General features: G+C 47.3%; 1 protein-coding gene across 1 annotated transcript in view; it reads right to left on the reverse strand.

Moving 5' to 3' along the window:
* The window catches only part of LOC147609402 (uncharacterized), a 111,722-nt gene that overhangs the window by 60,997 nt on the left and 27,956 nt on the right, over window positions 1-22,769 (reverse strand). Inside the window, exons 3-4 of the mRNA XM_086787637.1 lie at window positions 8,644-9,375; window positions 8,428-8,494 (exon numbers count right to left, since the gene is read on the reverse strand). Of these exons, the coding sequence (XP_086643763.1) occupies window positions 8,428-8,494; window positions 8,644-9,375 (799 nt within the window). The remainder of the gene's footprint in view (window positions 1-8,427; window positions 8,495-8,643; window positions 9,376-22,769) is intronic.

Raw genomic sequence — 22,769 nt, forward strand, 5'->3', positions numbered from 1 at the left:
CCAGTCATCCAGATAACCGGAAGTCTACTACCGATTATGTGTTTACATTCACAGGAGGTGCTGTGTCATGGATATCCAGGATGCAGAAGTGCACTGCCTTATCTACTACAGAGGCCGAGTATATTGCAGCCACAGAGGCTTGCAAGGAGGCATTATGGCTATCTCGGTTAGTGGTTGATTTGGGTTATACAGGGGATATTCCATTGTTGCATTGTGACAGTCAGAGTGCCATCCAGTTGGCAAAGAACCCTGTCTTTCATGCAAAGACGAAGCATGTGGATGTGAAGTATCACTTCATCAGAGAGGTGATAGAGAACAAGCAAATTCAGCTTGTCAAGATTCATATGGATGACAACCCGGCTGATCTGTTGACAAAGAGTTTGCCTCCAGAGTGATTTGCTCATTGCAGACACTTGATGGGCATTGGATGAGGCCAGTTTCAGCCTTGATATGGCCTTGTATATTATCATCTACATGCTGATTTTTTCTTTTCCTTCATTTAAGGGCACTCTGCCTTTAAGTGGGAGGTTGTTGGGGTAAAGGCATTATGCCCACCCTTATAGTGTGTACTAGCCCATAAGTTTTTATAGTACATAGTACACTTAGTACTTTTAATGTACTAAGTGTACTATGTGTACTAGTGCAAATATACATGTGTGATAGGGGAGTCACACACTCATACCATGAGTTGACTTATCCCCACATCTCTCTCTCTCTCTCTCTCTCTCTCTCTCTCTCTCTCTCTTCCTTCTTCTCTCTGTATGTCTCCCACATGAAACCCTAACTGTGCAGACAGCTGAGCTTCCATAGCTCCCTTCAATACACTTTTGTTGTACCTCAGTAGGAGTATTTTCCTTTCATAGCTGTTTAGGACTGTTTTAGGACTTTTTTAGTCCTTTTTATCTTACTTTTGATGAGACACCATCAGCTGTGTACTATGTTTTGGTCTCATAAGCCACTTTGGCCTTTCGCAGACATTAATATATCTTTCTTTCTTTCTTTCTTTCTTTCCTTCTTGAGCTACACTGACATAGAGAGAGGCTTCTACAGGTGCAGAGCTAGAGATCCCAGCCACAGATCATCAGCGTGGTCAGGAAACAACACGGAGTGCAAGTGGTAAAGTGGACATGACGCCTGGTTGGCACGGGACTAATGTCTATGCCAAGGGTCATGTGGACCGATGCCTTGTTGACAGGAGACTTATTTTGTCTCGCCCATTTACTTGGGACATGGATTATGATATCTGGACTTATGGGACTGATTTGTCTCGCCCATTTACTTGGGACATGGATTATGATATCTGGACTTATGGGACTGTTTTGTCTCGCCCATTTATTTGGGACATGGATTTATTTATCTTTATGCCATATTAGAATCACTATCTCCCCTTACAGGGGCCAAGAGGTTCATTGTTCATCTCACCATGCATGTGGATTCATTATTGTGAGAGGGCAATTCAATGAACACTCCACCATACACGTGGATTCGTGTTGCGATTGTGGAGTGAGTGTTTCATTGTTTCCACACCATGCTTATTGACCAGAGCTCATGGGAGGCCCAAATCTATAAATTGGAGCCCTCTCTCTTCATTAATGGAGGCTCTCTTGCTGCATACTAGCCTCCCCGGGCTTTGCTAACGACGCTGCCCGGCTACACAAGCACGGAAGGGAGTTAGCGTCGAAGCCAGGAAAAACTTGCACTCTTTAAAGATAACAATTTCAATGCAATCATTGAATACAGCATCACTCAATTCGTAACTTCATACAATTTTTATGTCATTATTTTAAAAGGAAAAGATACACATTTATTAACACTAATATTTTAAAAAAACTCTTCTTTAAAAGATAACCAAGCTGACCTGGCCATCATTTCCTTGAGGAGCTTGTAAAGGGAGGAGGCAATATTTTGGTGTTTCCGGGAAGGGGCCATCTTGGACATCGTCTTGTAGGGCTCGCTGTCGCGGTCGAAACGCTCCAGTAGTCAGATCTCAATTCTGAGATCGTTTGCTCACCGTATTAGCAAAAGACCACAGCGCATGAACCCTCTCTTAAGGCTAAAACCTCTTACTAAAGTCCACGCAAATGGGAGGGGGGGGGGAGAAGAGTTAAGGACACTGCCTCCTAGCAAGAGGTTTGATTTTTATACCATAAAAACTCATAAATTTATCGATTACATGGACATTTCTTTATTAGTGAAGATGGTATGTTACACCCACAACAAAGGCCCTGGTGTCTGATAAAGACAGGAGATGACTTCTAACACCCCCTCTCAGCTCCTGGCTGTGAAATCAACCCTAGGGAGCTGGAGTGCCGCCTGAGCGTAGCCTGAGGTAGAGACTTCGTGAAGAGGTCTGCCGCATTGTCCTCCGTCGCGCAATAAAGTAGCAAGATATCACCAGCCAAGATCTTCTCACGTACAAAGTGATACTGTATCTCTATGTGCTTGGTCCGGGCATGGAAGACCGGGTTCCGAGCAATAGCTATACAACTCTGGTTATCACACTGGATGACTATGGGCTCCTTCTGTGGAAACCCAATCTCGCCTAGCAGCCTCCGCAACCACACAACCTCGCAAGCAGCACTACAAGCAACCCGGTACTCTGCCTCTGTCGAAGATACAGCAATAGTTGGCTGCCTCTTACTGCTCCAAGAAACTGCTCCTGAGCCGAGGGTAAAACTGTAACCTGAAGTAGATCTCCTCGTGTCTGGATCTCCTCCCCAATCTGAGTCACTCCAACCTTGGAGTATGACTCCATCCCCTCCTGTGTAAAAGAGTCCTAGATCCTTCGTACTCTGCAGATACCCCAAGATCCGCAATCCTGCGTCCCAATGAGACTTCAATGGCGTCTGCATAAAAGAGCTCAACAGCCCCACGAAGAAGCTCAAGTCCAATCTGGTGTTCAGCAACCAGATCAATGAACCAACCAACTTCCGATACTGCGAGGCATCAAATGGCTCACAAGGATCATTAACAGTTAACTTTGTATTTGGGTCCATCGGCGAAGTAATAGGCTTGCAGTTTTCCATCCCAAAGGCCTCAAACAACTCATGAACATACCGCTGCTGAGAGACAAAAAACCCCCTCTGGGTCTCCCAGATCTCCAATCCCAAAAAGAAGTGGAGTAAGCCTAGGTCGGTCATCTCAAACTCCTTTGACAAAGCAGCCTTCGTCACACCAATGTGCTCCACATGACCGCCGGTGAGAATGAGATCATCCACATAAAGGATGATAATCGTAACCATGCCGCATTCCCAAAAGAGATTCAGGTTGGGATCTGCAACCGATCTCTGAAAACCAGTCGGAACAAAGAAGGAATCAATCTTCTGATTCCAAGCCCTGGGAGCTTGCTTAAGACCATACAAGGCCTTACGTAACCTCTAAACCATCCCTTCTGATCCTGGAACAACAAAGCCTGGAGGCTGCTCAACATACACCTCCTCCTGCAGGGCACCATTAAGGAACGCAGATTTTACATCCACTTGATACACGGGCCACCTCTGAGAAGAAGCAAGGGCTAGAACGGTCCGAATCGTGGTCATCCGTGCTGTCGGTGCAAAGGTATCCTCGTAGTCGATGCTTGGCCGCTGAGCATAACCTTTAGCCATGAGTCTGGCTTTGTGTTTGTCCACCGACCCATTTGACGCATATTTGGTCTTAAAGACCCATTTGACACCAATGACTGACCGTTTCGACGGCCTCGGTACCAACTCCCATGTGTTGTTCTTCTCGATGGCATCAAGTTCCACGTGCATGGCTTTCCTCGAAGTATCCTGTGAAAGGGCTTCCTTAACGGAAGTGGGCTCCTTGTCCCGCATAATACGAGACATCAAAGCATAGTTTACCTGAAGAAGCTCCACTGTATTGCTTTTGTTGCGGACTCTGTGCGATCTTCGAGGGCTGTCCTCTGTGGTCCACTCGGAGGGTAACTCCGTGACACCTAACTCCCGAAGGGTGTCCATCAACCACCTGGGTACTCGAACAGATCATGGAGCCTCCTGCCGTTGCGGGGGCTCTACTCTAGCTACGGGCTCAACCTCCTGTACTGACTGAGGTTGATCAACTGGAACAATGGTCTGGGAATCATCATCAGACTCTTCTGGATCTCCAAGAAGTGGCGGCTCCTCGACAGTGGATACTGGAACATGCTCATCAAAGACCACATCCAGCTGACAACAATCTCATTCCTCTTTGGATCATACAATCTGTATCCCTTGGAAAGAGAATTATACCCCACAAATATAAACTTGCGGGATTTGGAGTCAAGCTTCCCCCTTTGCTTCTTCGGAATATGTACATGCGCATCACTCCCAAAAACACGGAAGTGTGAGACATCAGGTTTCCTGCCAAAGTATGCCTCAAACGGAGTCATATTAGGTACTGAAGTCGTTTTAGACCAATTAAGGGTATGGACAGCCGTTGCCACAGCCTCTCCCCAAAGTGGACGAGGAAGATCACGATGCTTCAGCATGGTCCTTGCCATCTCCACCACAGTCCTGTTTTTGCGTTCTACAACTCCATTCTCTGAAGGCGATCCTGTATTGGCCAGTTCCCTCTTGATGCCATGATCTGCACAAAATCTGAGAAATACATTCGAGGAGAATTCACCCCCTTTGTCAGCCCTGAGAGTCTTTACCTGCAATCCAGACTCTTTTTCCACCATCACGTGCCAATCCTTGAACCGTGCAAAAGCTTGGTCCTTCTGTGAAAGAAAGTAGACCCACGTGAATCTAGTACAGTCATCAACAAGCAGCATGAAATAGAGAGATCCTCCCAATGATGGTGTCTGCTGAGGTCCATACAAGTCAGTGTGAATCAACTCCAATGGTTTTGAAGCCCGCCTGGAAGCCTGCTTCGGAAAGGATTCCCTGTGCTACTTACCACGTATGCAAGAACTGCAACGTCCTTGCCTGCTGCCAAGATCTGGCAAGCCAACCACCATCTGGTCCCGGAAAGCTTGCCGCAGTGCATCCACATTTAAGTGGCCAAAACGAAAGTGCCACAGATCTCCGACCTGAGAACCTGTCTATGAGGAGAGTGCAGAGAGCTTGTAGATACCATTCTCCACACCGCCTTTCCAAACAACCTGGCCAGTCTCACGGTCCCGTAGAGCAACTAAATGCTCCTCAAATTCCACCCGAAAGCCAATCTTGCATACTTCATGCACTGACAGAAGATGGAAACCAAGAGCAGGGACGTAAAGAACACGGGAGGCATGCTTGCCCCCCTTGCCGTCGGGAATAATCTCCATCCGGCCCTCACTGTCTATCGGAATGGTGGAGTTGTCGCCAATGAAAATGCGACGTGACTGCCGTTTCATATCCAAAAAGAAGTCACGCGATGGAGTCATGTGCCTGGAAGCACCACTGTCAAGAATCCATTCCCGGCTATCCTTTGCGGTGGTGAAGCCAACTGCCTCCTCGCTCAAAGACGATGAAGCATCGGAGTCCATCATCTCTAAGTGCACAAATGCAAGAGTCTTTGCAGCTGAGGCTGAAGAATCAGCACTCTTCCCAGTCCGCTTAGGACACTTCCTCCAATAGTGGCCTTTCTTGCCATAATCATTGCAGGACCGCTCGGCCTTCAGTTTCTCTCGTTCTGTGTCAGGCTTCTTCTCAGAAGACTTCTCCGGCGAAGCCTTCCCTTTGCCCTTGTTGTTATTCCGGCCTTTCGGCCATTGGCCAGTTAAGGCCTCCGAACCTCCGTGAGGAGGGTTCGTGAATCGTTCCTCCTGGTCCAAGACCATGGGCACAAGCTCCTCCCAGATAATGGTGCTGAGCCTGCCACTAGTAATCAAAGAGGAGTAGAAAGCGGAATACTGAGCAGGCAAGTGGGACATTAAAGTTATCGCCATATCTTCTGATGATATCTCCTTCCCAACCTGGAGGACTTCCTGCACCTTGTTAATGTGCTCACGCATCGTTGACGACTTTGCAGGATTCATAACCCGCATCTGTACTTCCAAGGAAATCCTCTTCATGGGCGATACCCTGTTATAAAGAGAAGCCAAGTGTTGCCATATGCCTCTGGCCAACGTCATATGCTTTACGTGAATGATTACTTGCGGTGTGCAGTTGAGGAAGATAAATGACCGGACCCTGGCGTTGACACGATCCCACATCTTTGCCTGTGCCTCGCGGTCCTTCCTCCTTGACAGTAACTCCCCTTCCTCTGCTTCCGGCCGTGGAACCCCGATAACGATGAAATCACCAAGGTCATATGACTCCAGCACAGACTCACCTTCCAGATGCCGTAATTGTTACCGTCCAACTGACGGTCCACTGGGAACGTGGGGAGAGTTGGGATCTTCACATGCTTCTCAGCCAACTCTAACAAATCTGCCATCGCGGGGATGTAACTGGAAAGGGTGGGTGGGTGGGAAAAAAAACTTTAAACCTGCAAGTGGCTGTCCAGCAACTCAACCCACCTTCCTCTTGCTTCTTCTCTTCCCGAACAGTCCCTAACAGTCCACCAATCAGCAATGCAACAATCCTCCTCTTGCTCAGAAAACTCCCAAGATCTTTCAAGAGCCTAGGGCTCTGATACCATGTCAAAATATGCAGCGGAGATGATAACCAAATCTGAGACCACAAGAGCAAGTAGAGTGTAGAAAATAGATAACCAAATCTGAGACCACAAGAGCAAGTAGAGTGCAGAAAATAGACAGCACAAGAGAAGGAGAGAGATAGGCGTGTAACTCTTCTCTATACACAAGATCCCGAATATGAAAACAAGATACAATGATGTGGGGGCAATGGGGCCATTTTATATGGCCCCATATATCCAGTCAGCCAGTGAAAAATAGCCGCCAGCCTCACGACTGGGTCTCCTCCAGTCGGCCAGCCAAGAAAAAGGTCCACGACCTCAACAGAATAGTCGGCCTGCTCCACATGCACACGAGTGCAGTCGGCCAGCTTCTGGGTCATCCTGCCAGCATAGGGCAGCCACCCACACCATGGGAAAATAGAATTCTACATTAGCATCAAACTCCCACAAAATACATCCAAGTCCATGGTTTTTTAAGAAAAGTAGCATCTCCGTAGTGTCTACACATACATACACGCATCCCAGCAAGGGCACCCACCTGGCTATAGCCAGAATGCCCTCACTCCCAACACTATTTGGCCTTTACATAGATGAGATCTCTGACTTCATTGGAAAACTTGGCGGGCCAGGCCCCACACTACGTGATATGTTGGTACCCATTTTGCTTTATGCAGACGTCATAAAACTGATCTCAGATTTAGCAGAGGGGCTACAGAGACACGTGGTGGCATTGCATGATTTTTGTGAGCATCGGGACCTCACAGTTAACCTTGGCAAAACCAAGGTTATGATCTTCAACATCTCATGCCCGGTGGCAATAGACATTGTCACATCTTACGTATACTTGTGAGTCACCTTTCTCGACCCTACTTCACTATGCGTCCAACGGCCCAGGCTGGCTGCAAGAGGGTATGAGGCTTTGGCTCGATTGGATAGACAATGTTTCCAAGCTCCCTTTCACGCGACGAGCCTAACACCAAGGGGTGGCTTTTTAACACACTTGTGACACCTCCTATGATGTATGGAGCATCCTTTTGGGGACCAGATCTTGGGGGGGCTGACTGGAGAAGGATAAAGAGATTGCACGTCATGATGTTTTCATGGATTATTCAGAGTAAGCCCTGTGCCCCACTCCATTACTCTTGCACAGTTTGAAGCAGCCCCCTTGGTAGATGATTCCCTCTTCTAGACAATGACCTTCATATACAGCATCTACATCTTGGACAAAGACAGACTCCCTTGGCTAGCACTAGAGTCATCTAGGCGTCTAGCCAAGACAGGACATGTTAGGGTTTGGTATGCCAGGGTTACACAGTGGCTCCTCTCACAAGGGCTTCATACACCACTATTACCTCTCACCTGCCAGGACATTAACCGAACTTAACCGAGCCAATCTCTTCAGACTGGAGATCCATGTCACATGGCTGGATCCACTGCAGCTTCCTACTAAAATGCGACTTTACCGGGACCACTTTATGAGGCTCACAGAGGATGGCTTCATTCAGAAGCCTCGCGATCTTCATAGACTCATGTCACATGGCATGAGGATTGAGATCAGCCAGGTCAGAGTCTCATCACATCGCCTAACAGTGTAGACTGGGCGAGCAGAGGGCATTGCCAAAGAGTACAGGATTCTGCTCACTAGAGGTCGAGACAGAGGAGCACTATCTTTTCAGATGCACAGTGTCTAATGCTCAGCATGGTTTCAAGCCCACAATCACGTGAACAAAGATGACCATTACTGAGCCTATAACTGTTAAACTCTTCTCACTAAGAAACCTAGTTTTCTTTTCATCTCTCAATAACTCATGAAGTACAATATTTATTAATTATTGTCTTTGAATTTCATACTCAACTACTAGTCATGAGAACAGCAGGCCTTACCACGCTGTTTTTCAACATAAGCATACTCCATAAGGACATCTGTATCACCAGGATACTGCTCATATAGCTGCACAAAAAAAGGTTCATTTCATTTCACCACATTCATGAAGACTTAAGGAAACTTGAGCATTGAACACTCTGGAACTTTAACATAAGGAAACAAGAAAGATCACTTTAAAACCCTTTACAGGAATAAACATCTTTCAAAAAATATACCTGCTTTGCGAGGTCCTTTGCATCTTCAGTTTTCTTTCCAGAAATCAAGCGGCGCAAGGTCTTCAGCCCTGTTGTCAAGTCAAGGTGCCTTAAATCTTTCCTCTGCATGTGAAATACAACCTCATTGCTTGCTAGCCCTTCCTCATCACTGTCACTAATAGCGCTGAATGAATCTACATTTCCAGCAGTTTCCCCTTCAGATTTATTGTCCGGTGCATTACTTGGCCTTGATACAATCACAGGCTTTTTTATGACAACAGGCGACGGGTTTCTTCTTACATAAAGCTCACTTTTGCTAGTGCTGCTTTTGCTATGATTCTCTATGCTGCCCATTCTCAGTGCTTCTACTTCATTCCATGGGGATGATGACTCAAAGCCGAGGGTGTTTTCTGATTCTTCATTAATAGATGGGTTTCTGTTCAAAGATGAGCTCTTTGTGGAGATATCACAAGGTTCAGTGCCAATCTGCAAATTATCCACACCTGATACAGAAGACTTTTCTGCCGAATGTGTGGCAAGAATCTTATAGGCATCCTTTTGAGAAGCTGTAGCTGCTGATGCCTCGTCTGAATTTTGAACTTTCAGTGAAAGAGAACCAAAACTGCCATTTTTTGCAGCAGCATCGCCGTATCTGAATTGGTCAGATTCATGTGCACCTCCAGCATTTGCATCCCTTAATGTCCGGCCAAACTTATTGCTGAATCGCTTATCAAAGCCTTGTAAGAAGCTTACCTGCCATACACAAGGCATTAAGTGTCAAATCAACCTGTCGTTGGCAAAATTGAACCTTATGTACAAAACCATTTCCAAAAAGCTTTATGCTACACGATAAAAGAACGTCCATTTGCACTTCTACTCGAAACTTCAAATCATCGCCTCCTCACGCTAACATGACTCAGACATCCTTAATCATGTTAGCTTGCCCAAAGTGTACAGACAGGTTACATTAAAAAATGGCACTCCACAACAAGCTTTAGATCTCTATAGATCAAGGAACTCATCAAATTTCTACCAAAAGTAGCAGATACCTGCTTTTTGAACTCTACAACTTTGTCCGCACTGATAATACCATCCCTGTTTGTATCAACTAGCTGCATCAGGTCATGTGCCTTATTCTAATTAGCTCCTAGCTCATCCATAACTCCTGGAAATTCAGCAAAAGCAAGGCCTCACCACTCAATTCTTTGAGAAAGAAAGCTTGAAGTGTAGGAGTTATGCACATGGGTAGTGATAAATGTGTTAATAAGTTGTTAGGGGGTTAGAAATAAGTGCTAGGGGCGCATTTAGTGTTGGTATTTTCATACAGTGTGGTGACCTTCGGAGTAAGTGTGACACATGGCACTATGAGGTTGGATCCCTTATTCTCTTTGTACAAAAGATGTGTACTTGCTTTCTTATCAACTGATACAACTTGTGGAAGTCTGTGTGCTTCACCCTCTCTGCACTTGAGCTTTCTATGCTTCATTGCTTGCCCGAAATTTAACCTAAACATAGCAGCCGTATCAGAGCCTAGGGTTTAGCCTGTCACCAGCCCAAATTTTCGGTACACACGTGCAAGCCTATACCCGTGGAGTTTTCACACAGGAAGATAAGCTTGATGTAAGCAATTACTCCCAGTAGAGCTTAAAATCTCTTTGTTGCCAAGGGCTTATGGGGCTTGGTGTGTGATGACAATGCTCGTCCACCCACAATACAGCCAGTCGCTCCTCCCAGCAATGTTGCTCAAGGTAGCTAGCATAGAACAAGAGCCAGTATTAGCAGCAGCACACCATCTCCTACTCAAGGACAAAGGGGATGGGATGCAAGAGACGCACACGCTATGTCTCTCATTGCCCTCTCAGTGAAGAGGTCCACTCTACCTCAAATCAAATCATGCAAAACTGCAAAACAAGCTTGGAAAAGTTTGGAAGCCATGTACAAATGACGCTAGAGTTGCATACTTGAAAAGGCACCTAGACATTCTTCCATGAATGAGGGGGATGCTATGACAGAGCACTTGACTAAGGTCAAGGACCTTAGAGAGCACTTGCTCAACATTGATGAGGTGATCCCTGACAACCAGCTGATCACTACTACTTTGAATTCATTGCCTTAATCATGCCTTGGTTTTCAAGGCTCCCTTGCGGAGTTGGTGGGTCTACTTTTGCAGCAAAAACAAACCAAAATAAACCTCACTAGTATGCATGATAGTGATCACGCATTTGCCTTGAAAGACAAGAGCAAGGGTAAGGCATCAAAACAAGGTGGAAAGCAGCCCAAAGCTGATTATGAACAGCCATCTACAAAGTCTAAGTCTTCAGACAAAGGGACGTCAACAAGCCCAAGAAGAAAGGAAAATGTCACTATTGCAATAAGCCAGGACATTACATAAATGCATGCAAAAAAAGGTTTGCTAAGAAGAAAAAGAAAAACGTTGGCAATGTGGTCGCAAATGCCTCAAATGCAAAAGAAGAGCAGTCTACTAACTTGGTTCAGGATGACTGGACATTTTTTATCACATGTATTGGTGACACTTCATGTCAGGATATGTCTCTCTGCATCAGACAAACATGATGTTGTGTGGTAATTGATAGTGGTGCTGTTACGACCCTGTGTTTTTCTCTGGAAATAAAGCAGGTGGGCACGGGCACGGGATGGACAGTGTGAATGGCATCCGTTTGCATTTGAAAAGAAAACCCATATGTGGCCAGCCCAAGTGTGAAAGGGACAAAAGGATTTAAATTTATAAGGTTTTAAAACCTTGGATGATAAAGAAAATATTGTATTTGGAAGCATGCGTTTTGCTATTTGCTTTTAGTTTTTTTTGGAGAAAAGCAAATCGCATCCTTGTTATAAGGCGAAGGGTGGCAGAATTCGTGGGTGTGGTGTCGTGTGGTGTGGCGCATCACCTTGGCGATCACTATTGCAGATACGTGGGCTGAGGGAAGGCGGTACAGAGGATGGATATACAGCAGCAGCCAGTCGCCAAAAAGCAGCTCAACACAGGCAAACCAGGTTTGGAAGGTCGCCAGAGAGCACATGCGACACCAGATCAGCAGCGCAGGGTATTGAAACCGGCGGGATGGGCTGCCGCAGGGAGCATCGGGCTGGACCGCAGGGTGGCACAAGGCTGCGGATGTTTGGACTGCTGCTCCTCCCCCTTACTCGCGCTGTTGCTTCTGTGTGGGCATTCGCGCTGCTGTGTGGCGCTTCTGTTGGGCTACTGTTGGAGAGCGCCTCCGTGCTGTTTTCGGAAAGCCAAGAAGCTGAGAAAAGAAAGAGAGCAGAAGAGCCTACAAGCCCAAGCAAGCGACAACGACTAGAAGATGAAGGCCCAGTAGATGCCCATTCTTTCTTGCATAACTTAGAGGTCGATCGCTTCTTATAGGAAACAATGGAGGGCCTCAACAACTTGATGTAATTACCATTCAACGAAATAGAAGGTGCGGCCTTCACAAGTGCTTCTATCTGGGAACAAGAGCAAAGGGTATGGCGTTGTCACTTGCTTACTACTCACATGCTCTAGGACATGAATATCACCCTATGGAAGCAAGTACAAGAAGCTAGATCTCAAAGGACATGGAGGGAAAACTCGAAGCCAAGCAGTCAGGATGGGCTGAGGTGGTGAATAAGAACATCCATAAAGAGTGAAGGGTGGCAAAATTCGTGGGTGTGGTGTCGTGTTGTGTGGCACATCACCTTGGCGATCACTGTTGTAGATACATGGGCTGAGGGAAGGCGGTACAGGAGATGGGTATACAGCAGCAGCCAGTCGCCAAAAAGCAGCTCGACACAGGCAAACCAGGTTTGGCCGGTTGCCAGAGAGCACATGCGACACCAGATCAGCAACGCAGGGTATTGAAACCGACGGGATGGGCTACTGCAGGGAGCATCGGGCTGGACCGCAGGGTGGCGCAAGGCTGCGGATGTTTGGACTGCTCCTCCTCCCCCTTACTCGCGCTGTCGCTTCTGTGTGGGCATTCGCGCTGCTGTGTGGCGCTTCTGTTGGGCTAATGTTGTGAGCGCCTCCGTGCTGTTTTCGGAAAGCCAAGAAGCTGAGAAAAGAAAGAGAGCAGAAGAGCCTACAAGCCCAAGCAAGTGACAACGACTAGAAGATGAAGGCCCAGTAGATGCCCATTCTTTCTTGCATAACTTAGAGGTCGATCGCTTCTTATAGGAAACAATGGAGGGCCTCAACAACTTGATGCAATTACCATTCAACGAAATAGAAGGTGCGGCCTTCACAAGTGCTTCTATCTGGGAACAAGAGCAAAGGGTATGGCGTTGTCACTTGCTTACTACTCACATGCTCTAGGACATGAATATCACCCTATGGAAGCAAGTACAAGAAGCTAGATCACAAAGGACATGGAGGGAAAACTCGAAGCCAAGCAGTCGTGATGGGCTGAGGTGGTGAATAAGAACATCCATAAAGAGTGAAGGGTGGCAGAATTCGTGGGTGTGGTGTCGTGTGGTGTGGCACATCACCTTGGCGATCACTGTTGTAGATACATGGGCTGAGGGAAAGCGGTACAGGAGATGGGTATACAGCAGCAGCCAGTCGCCAAAAAGCAGCTCGACACAGGCAAACCAAGTTTGGCCGGTTGCCAGAGAGCACATGCGACACCAGATCAGCAGCGCAGGGTATTGAAACCGACGGGATGGGCTACTGCAGGGAGCATCGGGCTGGACCGCAGGGTGGCGCAAGGCTGCGGATGTTTGGACTGCTCCTCCTCCCCCTTACTCTGCAGTCGTGGGCTGTCTGAGTGCTGGCCGACTTGTTCTGTGCAGACGTGGGGCACCAGATGCTGGCCGACTGCTATTTTTCAGCAGTCGTGGGTTTTGTCCAGTCGTGGGCCTCTTTTAGAGCTGGCCGACTGCCCTCATGGGCTTGTATATATTGCCCCCCATCCTCCTCCACTTTCTCATTCAGTTATCTCCGGGATCTTGTGTATAGAGAAGAGTTTACACACATCTCTCAGTGTTTCTTGTGCTGATTATTTTCTGCAGTCTACTTGCTCTTGTCTACCCAAGTTTGGATATCATTTCCGCTGCATATTCTGACATGGTATCAGAGCCCTAGGCTCTAGCAGATCTTGGGCGTTTTTCTGAGCAAGAGGGGGAGCAACAGGTTGCTGATCGGTGGACTGTTTCGGGCTGAACGGGAAGTGAAGGTGCAAGAGGAAGGCGGGAAGAGGGGCTGGACAGCCACTTGCATATTCTCTGATTTTCAGATTTTTCCCACCCACCCACCCTTTCAGGTTACTCTCCGAGATGGCGGATTTACTCGAGATGGCAGAGAAGCACGTGAAGATTCCGACTCTTCCCACGTTCCCAGTGGATCGGTAGTTGGACGGGTCCAATTATGGCATCTGGAAGGTCATGATGGAGTCAGTTCTGGAGTCATATGATCTTTGCTGATTTTATTATCAAAGGGGTGCCAAGGTCGGAAGCTGAGGAAGGGGAGGTTTTATCAGCGAGGAAGGACCGAGAGGCACAGGCACAAATGTGGGACCGTGTCAACGCCAGGGTCCGGTCATTTATATTCCTCAATTGCACACCACAGGTGATCAACCATGTGAAGCACATGACGCTGGCGAGAGGCATATGGGAGCACTTGGCTTCTTTGTACAACAGGGTGTCACCCATGAAGCGGATATCCTTGGAAGTGCAGATGCGGGTTATGAACCCTGCAAAGTCTTCGACGATGCGGGAACACATTAACAAGCTGCAGGCCCTTCAGCAGGAAGTCCTTCAAGCTGGGAAAGAGATATCGTCCGAAGATATGGCCATCACTTTACTTTCCCACTTGCCTGGTCAGTATTCCGCTTTCTATTCCTCGTTGATCACTAGTGGCAGGCTCAGCACCATTACTTGGGAGGAGCTTGTGCCAATGGTCTTGGACCAGGAGGAACGTTTCACGAACCCTCCTCACGGCGGAGGTTCGGAGGCCTTAACTGGCCAACGGTCGAAAGGCCGTAATACCAACAAGGGCAAAGGGAAGGCTTCACCAGATAAGTCTTCCGAGAAGAAGCCTGATCCAGAACGAGAGAAGCTGAAGGCCGAAAGATCTTGTAATGATTGTGGCGAGAAAGGCCACTACTGGAGGAAGTGCCCTAAGCGGACAGGGAAGAGTGCTGAGTCCTCAGCCTCAGCTGCGAAGACTCCGGCATTTGTGCACTTGGAGATGGTGGACTCCGATGATTCATCGTCTTCGAGCGAGGAGGCAGTTGGCTTCACCGCAAAGGATACTCGGGAATGGATTCTCGACAGTGGTGCTTCCAGGCACATGACTCCATCCCGTGACTTCTTCCTGGATCTGAAGCGGCAGTCAGGTCGTATCTTTATTGGTGATAACTCCACTATTCCGATTCATAGTGAGGGCCGGATGGAGATCATTCCCGACGGCAAGGGGGGCAAGCATGCTTCCTGTGTTCTTTATGTCCCTACTCTGGGCTTTCATCTTTTGTCAGTGCATGAGGTATGCAAGACTCGCTTTCGGGTGGAATTTGAGGAGCACTCAGTTGCTCTAAGGGACCGTGAGACAGGCAAAGTTGTTTGGGAAGGCGGTGTGGAGAACGGTATCTACAAACTCTCTGCACTCTCCTCACTGACAGGCTCTCAGGTCGGAGACTTGTGGCACTTTCGTTTTGGCCACTTAAATGTGGATGCTTTGCGGCGCGCCTTCCGGGACCAGATGGTGGTTGGCTTGCCAGATGTTGGTAGTAGGCAAGGACGCTGCAGTTCTTGCATACATGGTAAGCAGCACAGGGAATCCTTTCCGAAGCAGGCTTCCAGGCGGGCTTCGAAACCCTTGGAGTTGATTCACAATGACTTGTGTGGACCACAGCAGATACCATCCTTGGGAGGATCTCTCTACTTCATGCTGCTTGTTGATGATTGTACCAGATTCACGTGGGTCTACTTTCTTTCACAGAAGGACCAGGCTTTTGCTCGGTTCAAGGATTGGCACGTGATGGTGGAGAAAGAGTCTGGATTTCAGGTCAAGACTCTCAGGGCTGACAAAGGAGGGGAATTCTCCTCGACTGTATTCTTTCGGTTTTGTGCAGATCATGGCATCAAGAGGGAATTGGCCAATACCGGATCGCCTTCGGAGAATGGAGTTGTTGAACGTAAGAACAGGACTGTGGTGGAGATGGCGAGGACCATGCTGGAGCATCGAGATCTTCCTCGTCCACTTTGGGGTGAGGCTGTGGCGACAGCTGTCCATACCATTAACCGCTCTCCGACGACTTCTGTACCCCATATGACTCCATTTGAGGCACATTTTGGCAGGAAACCCGATGTCTCGCACTTCCGTGTCTTTGGGAGTGACGCGTATGTACATATTCCGAAGAAGCAGAGGGGGAAGCTTGACTCCAAGTCCCGCAAGCTGGTATTTGTGGGGTATAACTCTCTTTCCAAGGGATACAGGTTGTATGATCCAGAGAGGAACGAGATTATTGTTAGCCGGGATGTGGTCTTTGACGAGCATGTTCCAGCATCCACTGTCGAGGAGCCGCCACTTCTTGGAGATCCAGAGTCTGATGATGATTCCCAGTCTACCACTCCAGTTGATCCACCTCAGTCATCACAGGAGGTTGAACCCGCAGCTGGAGTTGAGCCCCCGCGATCACAGGAGGCTCCACGATCTGTTCGAGTACCTAGGTGGTTGATGGACACCCTTCGGGAGTCAGGTGTCACGGAGCTACCCTCCGAGTGGACCACAGAGGACGGCCCTCGAAGATCACATCGAGTTCGAGATAAAAGCAACACGGCGGAGCTTCTTCAGATGAACTATGCTCTTATGTCTCGTATCATGCGGGATAAAGAGCCCACTTCCGTAAAGGAAGCCCTTTCACAGGATACTTGGAGGGAAGCCATGCAGGTGGAACTTGACGCCATCGAGAAGAACAAGACTTGGGAGTTGGTACCGAGGCCGTCGAAGCGGTCAGTCATTGGTGTCAAATGGGTCTTTAAGACCAAGTACGCGGCTGATGGGTCGGTGGACAAACACAAAGCCAGGCTCGTGGCTAAGGGTTATGCTCAGCGTCCAGGCATCGACTACGAGGATACCTTTGCACCGACAGCGCGGATGACCACGACTCGGACCGTTCTTGCCCTTGCTTCTTCTCAGAGGTGGCCCGTGTACCAGATGGATGTAAAATCGGCGTTCCTTAATGGTGACCTGCAGGAGGAGGTGTACGTAGAGCAGCCTCCAGGCTTCATTGTTCCAGGATCGGAAGGGATGGTTTACAGGTTACGTAAGGCCTTGTATGGTCTTAAGCAGGCTCCGCGGGCTTGGAATCAGAAGATTGATTCCTTCTTTATTCGGACTGGATTCCAGAGATCGGTTGCAGATCCGAACCTGTATCTCTTTCGGGAACGCGGCATGGTCACACTCATCATCCTTTATGTGGATGATCTCATTCTCACCGGCGGTCATGTGGAGCACATTGGAGTGACGAAGGCTGCCTTGTCAAAGGAGTTTGAGATGACCGACTTAGGCTTACTCCACTTCTTCTTGGGATTGGAGATCTGGCAGACCCAGAGGGGGTTTTTCGTCTCTCGGCAACGGTATGTTCATGAGTTGCTTGAGGCCTTTGGGATGGAGAACTGCAAGCCTATTACTTCGCCGATGGACCCGAACACAAAGTTAACCGTTACAGATCCTTGTGAGCCAGTTGATGCCTCGCAGTACCGGAAGTTGGTTGGTTCATTGATCTGGTTGCTGAACACCCGGATTGGACTTGAGCTTCTCAGTGGGGCTGTTGAGCTCTTTTATGCAGACGCCATTGAAGACTCATTGGGACGCAGGATTGCGGATCTTGCGGTATCTGCAGAGTACGAAGGATCTGGGACTCTTTTACACAGGAGGGAATGGAGTCAAGCTCCAAGGTTGGAGTGACTCAGATTGGGGAGGAGATCCAGACACGAGGAGATCTACTTCAGGATACACTTTTACCCTCGGCTCAGGAGCGGTTTCTTGGAGCAGCAAGAAGCAGCCGACTATTGCCCTTTCTTCGACAGAGGCAGAGTATCGGGCGGCTTGTGGTGCTGCTTGTGAGGTTGTATGGCTGCGGAGGCTGCTTGGCGAGATGGGGTTTCCACAGAGGGAGCCCACAGTCATCCAGTGTGATAACCAGAGTTGTATAGCTATTGCTCGGAACCCGGTTTTCCATGCCCGGACCAAGCATATAGAGATACAGTATCACTTTGTTCGTGAGAAGATCTTGGCGGGTGACATCTTGCTACTTTATTGTTCGACGGAGGACAATGCGGCGGACCTCTTCACGAAGTCTCTACCTCAGGCTACGCTCAGGCGGCACTCCAGCTCCCTGGGGTTGGTTACACAGCCAGGAGCTGAGAGGGGGTGTTAGAAGTCATCTCCTGTCTATTTGTATACACCAGGGCCTCTGTTGTGGGTGTGCCCGCCCGTATATCATTTTTCCACACTCCCCGTATTTTTTCCCTATTTTTCCCATTTTTTTCTAGTGGCTGGAGGGCTGCCAGGTGATGCCAGGAGCACTCTGAAGCTGGCCGACTGCATCTGTAGCAGTCGTGGGCTGTCTGAGTGCTGGCCAACTTGTTCTGTGCAGACGTGGGGCACCAGATGCTGGCCGACTGCTATTTTTCAGCAGTCGTGGGTTTTGTCCAGTCGTCGTGGGCCTCTTTTAGAGCTGGCCGACTGCCCTCATGGGCTTGTATATATTGCCCCCCATCCTCCTCCACTTTCTCATTCAGTTATCTCCGGGATCTTGTGTATAGAGAAGAGTTTACACACATCTCTCAGTGTTTCTTGTGCTGATTATTTTCTGCAGTCTACTTGCTCTTGTCTACCCAAGTTTGGATATCATTTCCGCTGCATATTCTGACATACTCGCGCTGTCACTTCTGTGTGGGCATTCGCACTGCTGTGTGGCGCTTCTGTTGGGCTAATGTTGTGAGCGCCTCCGTGCTGTTTTCGGCTGCATGTTCTCTGCCATGTGTGTGGGCGCACGCTCGCATGTGTGTGAGTACCGTTGGGCCCTCATGCGCGCACGTGGGTTGTTGGAGGAGGCACTGTTGATCTCGGCTACTGTTGTGGCAGCTTTGTGTGGCTTGTATGGCCGCGCAAGATTGCTGTTGATGTTCCTGTTGATGTTGTACGACAGTGCTGCTATTTCAAACCATGGGAGAGGTAGCGGCGGCCTTATTCCCCAAACTTTTTTGGTGCAGGAGACTAGAGATAGGCTTTTCTCATTCTCTCTCTCATCATGGATTACAAGTCCTGTTGAAGAGGTTTGGATACCCCGCGCAATGGGGGTGCTAGCCAACGAAAGTAGCACTTCTTGCGCAGGACAGAGGCTCTCACTCGGGGCCTAGCCCACAGATATCCGGACAAGAGACTAATCCCTCGGTTCTTCCAAAATCGAACCCGAAAAAACCTCCCTCGCCCAGAAAGCACGGGTGATTCCTCCAGAATATTTTTATTCTAACGTAGTCAAGAGCCTTAACTAACCAAACTAATCCGACCGAACCCGTAAGTCACATGGTTAGATCAAGGAAGAGACTGGCACTTGGATCATAGAGACCAACGCTTTTTTTCTCATCAAGAGGCACAGCCGTTGATTCTTTTTCATAGAACAAAGACTATCCGGGATTTACTTCATTCTAACTTAACATAGTAGAATTGAGTCTCATTTTAGGGATCCATCAATCCCATCGGTTAGCCAACCACTGTAGTGATAGGATCCATTTAGGAAATTGGTTATGTTTTGCCCCGAGTACCAGGGAAAAGAGTTCCCAGGCCCCCTAGCCGCCGCTTCAAGCAAACTTCAAGATAGTCACACCACTTACACACCCAATATGAAATTGCCTGTTTCACAGATTCAGCTGTCTTTAAAACAATCTTTTAATGAAACCATAGTATCACTGATCATAATCCTCCAAAATATCCAGGTTGAATTCTAATTTCCAATCATTCCTTCATCGGTGTACCTATGGCATCATTGGCAACGAGAACGCTCACCACATGTCCACTCAGGGACCTTTTCAATAGTTCCTAGCTCATAGTACCCGGAAATATATTCACTTATGAGAATCCAGATGGACTCTCCGTTGAAGATCAGCAAGATCAACCAAAAGATCCATATAAAAGAGCCATAGACTCATCCGTTGAGGACGAGCAAAAGATCAAGGACAATCAACCAGATCCATGCACAAGTCAGAAAACAACTCTAACTCCTTGTTCTATTTTCTTCCAATGCAAAAGATCTTGCGAAAGATAAATATTTATTTATATTTATAATAAATATGTTAAAAATGGGATGGTGTATATGTGGGTTTCTCATGGAAACAGGACATTGGTTTTCGAGAGGAAACACGAATTTGGTATCGAGGAAACAAGTCTATGGTTTATGGGATACAGGTCTTTGGTTTATCGGATACAGGTCTTTGGTTTCATGTGGAAAACATGTCTTTGGATTCGTGTAAACAGATTGTAGTCTTCTCGAGGTTACATGCAAGCTGTGACTATAGGGAAGGACATATGGTTTGGTACAGCCCTACTGCTGCTTGGGAAAAGGTTGGAGGGATCCATGGTAGAGATGGAGAAGACCTTTTCAAGCAGGGAAGTGTTGTACACGTGTGCCTTCTCCATGGTATGCTGTGCTGTGATAACGAGAGTTCCCTTTTGGAAGTCCTGGGTGAAACTATAAGGGATCCTATTGGTAGAGGATTCTACAAGTTGTACTTTGTACTCAAATTTGATCAAGTAAAGAAATACCGCAAGGGGCGCCACTGCGATTTGGGGCCAATCGATGTCCTTGTACTATTTGCAGGAGCACTCTAGCTCCCCCTGTTTATTTTCCTTTTCCAAGTCCCCATGGGTGTTGAAGTGTTTGGTGTGCGAGTGTTTGTTTCACCGCCCGTCAAATTTTTGAAGGCCAGTTGCACGGCACATAAGCTCAAGAAGAGACGTATTCAATAGTTACATGCCCCAGTTGGACATAGTGTTTCATGTGCAGATCACTCCTATTATCCCATGAAAGGAATTGGAAAAGTACTCTCATTGCTGCAAATGGGAGAATGTATGCATACAAGCTGTACTTTATCCCCAGAAAAAAAAGAATTTGCTTTACTTTCCGCAATCACTAAACAAGGTTCAATTGTGGAATTTGCAGATGAGATGTGTTTGGTAAAAAACCTTACAAGGGGTTATCAAATTGTCACTTCTGGGATAATATGTAATGAGCTAGACAGCTATGAGAAGCAAGTACATAATCCATACGGAGTTACTGCCAATAATACTCCTGCCATGGATGCTGTAGAGTTATGGCATGCTCCCCTTGGACATGTAAATATTGGCAATTTGGTGCTTTTGCAAAAGCTTCAGATGGTAGAAAACATGTCTCACTTGGAGCCTCATGTTAGACGTGTATGTGAGGGATGTATTTTGGACAAAATGCATAACAAACCATTCCCAAAGAATGGATCAGTAAGGGAAATTACAGCTTATACATAGTGATATATGTGGTCCAATGAGGACACCATCCATGGTGGGCATCTTTACTTTGTCACATTTATAGGTGACTACTCCAAATTTGCTTGGGTGTATCCGTTGAAGGTAAAATCAGATGTTTTAGTATGCTTTCGGCATTATGTAGCTATGGCTGAAAATGAATCTAGTTGCAAAGTGCAAACTCTCTGTACAGACACGTGTGAAATGCATTTAAGGTCTTTATGTGCACCAATTTACAATGCCATATTCCACAACAGAATGGCGTTGCTAAGAGGAAGAACAAGTCTCTCATGGAGATGGCAAGATGCTTTGTTAAAGACAGAAGTTGCCACACAAATTGTGGACGGAAGCTATCATGTGTGCAACATATGTTTTTAACAGGTGCCCTACCAAATCATTAAAGACCATTACAGTGTATGAGGCTTGGCACAAAAGAAGCCCAATGTCAACTACATGAAAGTTTTTGGATGTAGCTTATGCTCATGTGTCACAGAGCTCATAACTAAGCTGGATGACAAAAGCAGTGAAGTCCATTTTTGTGGGTTACAATGGCGAAAGTAAAGGCTACCATCTCTACAACCCAATCACGCAAGATATTTTTGTGAGTAGAGATGTGGTATTTGCTGAAATACGATTCAGCCCATGTTAGATGCAAGCAAACGCTTGAATGTTATTACCCTTCTCTATCGATGGGAGATTAGATTAGCCACCTGTTGAGCATCATTTTGCCTCAAAAAAGACGGGATACAGGATCAGCCTGCAACATCTGAAGATGTAGAAGAGGCTGTAAGGGATGAGCAGACAGCCATACAAGAAGCAAGAAATGTGCCTAGATGGCTGCTCTGTAGAGCAAAATGTTGGCTCCACTCACACAGGTAGAACATGGGCTGAATCAAGGAGTGCATCGAGTTCTCAGCATGCAGATTATGCATGCATGAGTAATCTGTGTGACATGGGTGAGCCTACTTCATTTGAGGAAGCAGAAGAGCATGAGTAGTGGATGACAGCCATGCAAGAAGAGTATAACTCCATTTTGAAAAATCGCACATGGGATCTAGTAGTCTTGCCTAACGGTAAGAATATAATTGGTGCAAAGTGTCATTTTACAAAGTGAAGAAACAGTCGTACAGATCTGTTGACAGATATAAAGCTCGGCATGTTGCAAAGGGTTACTCCCAGCAAACTTTGCACCCACTTCCAGGATGACCACCATTAGTTCTGTGATTGCATTGGCGGCTCATATGGGATAGAAGGTGCATCAGATGGACATAAAGACAGCCTTTCTTAATGGGGATTTGCATGAGGAAGTGTTTTGGACAACCACAGCTTTCAAAATAGTCCAACAGAGAGCACACTTTATTTCAAAAAAGAAAATTCAGATTTGGTGGTCATCATTTTGTATCTAGATGACATGCTTCTATAAGGATTGTGTCAACAAATATCTGAGAGACTGGTGATCCATACGGATATATAACTCTGAACCAATCAAATAGTGGCGCAACTTCCGAAAAGCCTACACCTGCTGGTAATAACAGTAGCTCAAATAGTGGTGCAACTTCCACCTGTTGAGCAGCTCCTGGTCAAATGTGGAATACCGCAACTCAGCACCACGGAGCTTTCGGCTCTCATAGGCGATGGGTGCCCA

The sequence above is a fragment of the Cibotium barometz genome, chromosome 51 (genome assembly GCF_041138505.1).
Source record: "Cibotium barometz isolate CiBa-2024 chromosome 51, ASM4113850v1, whole genome shotgun sequence".
Lineage (NCBI taxonomy): Eukaryota > Viridiplantae > Streptophyta > Polypodiopsida > Cyatheales > Cibotiaceae > Cibotium > Cibotium barometz.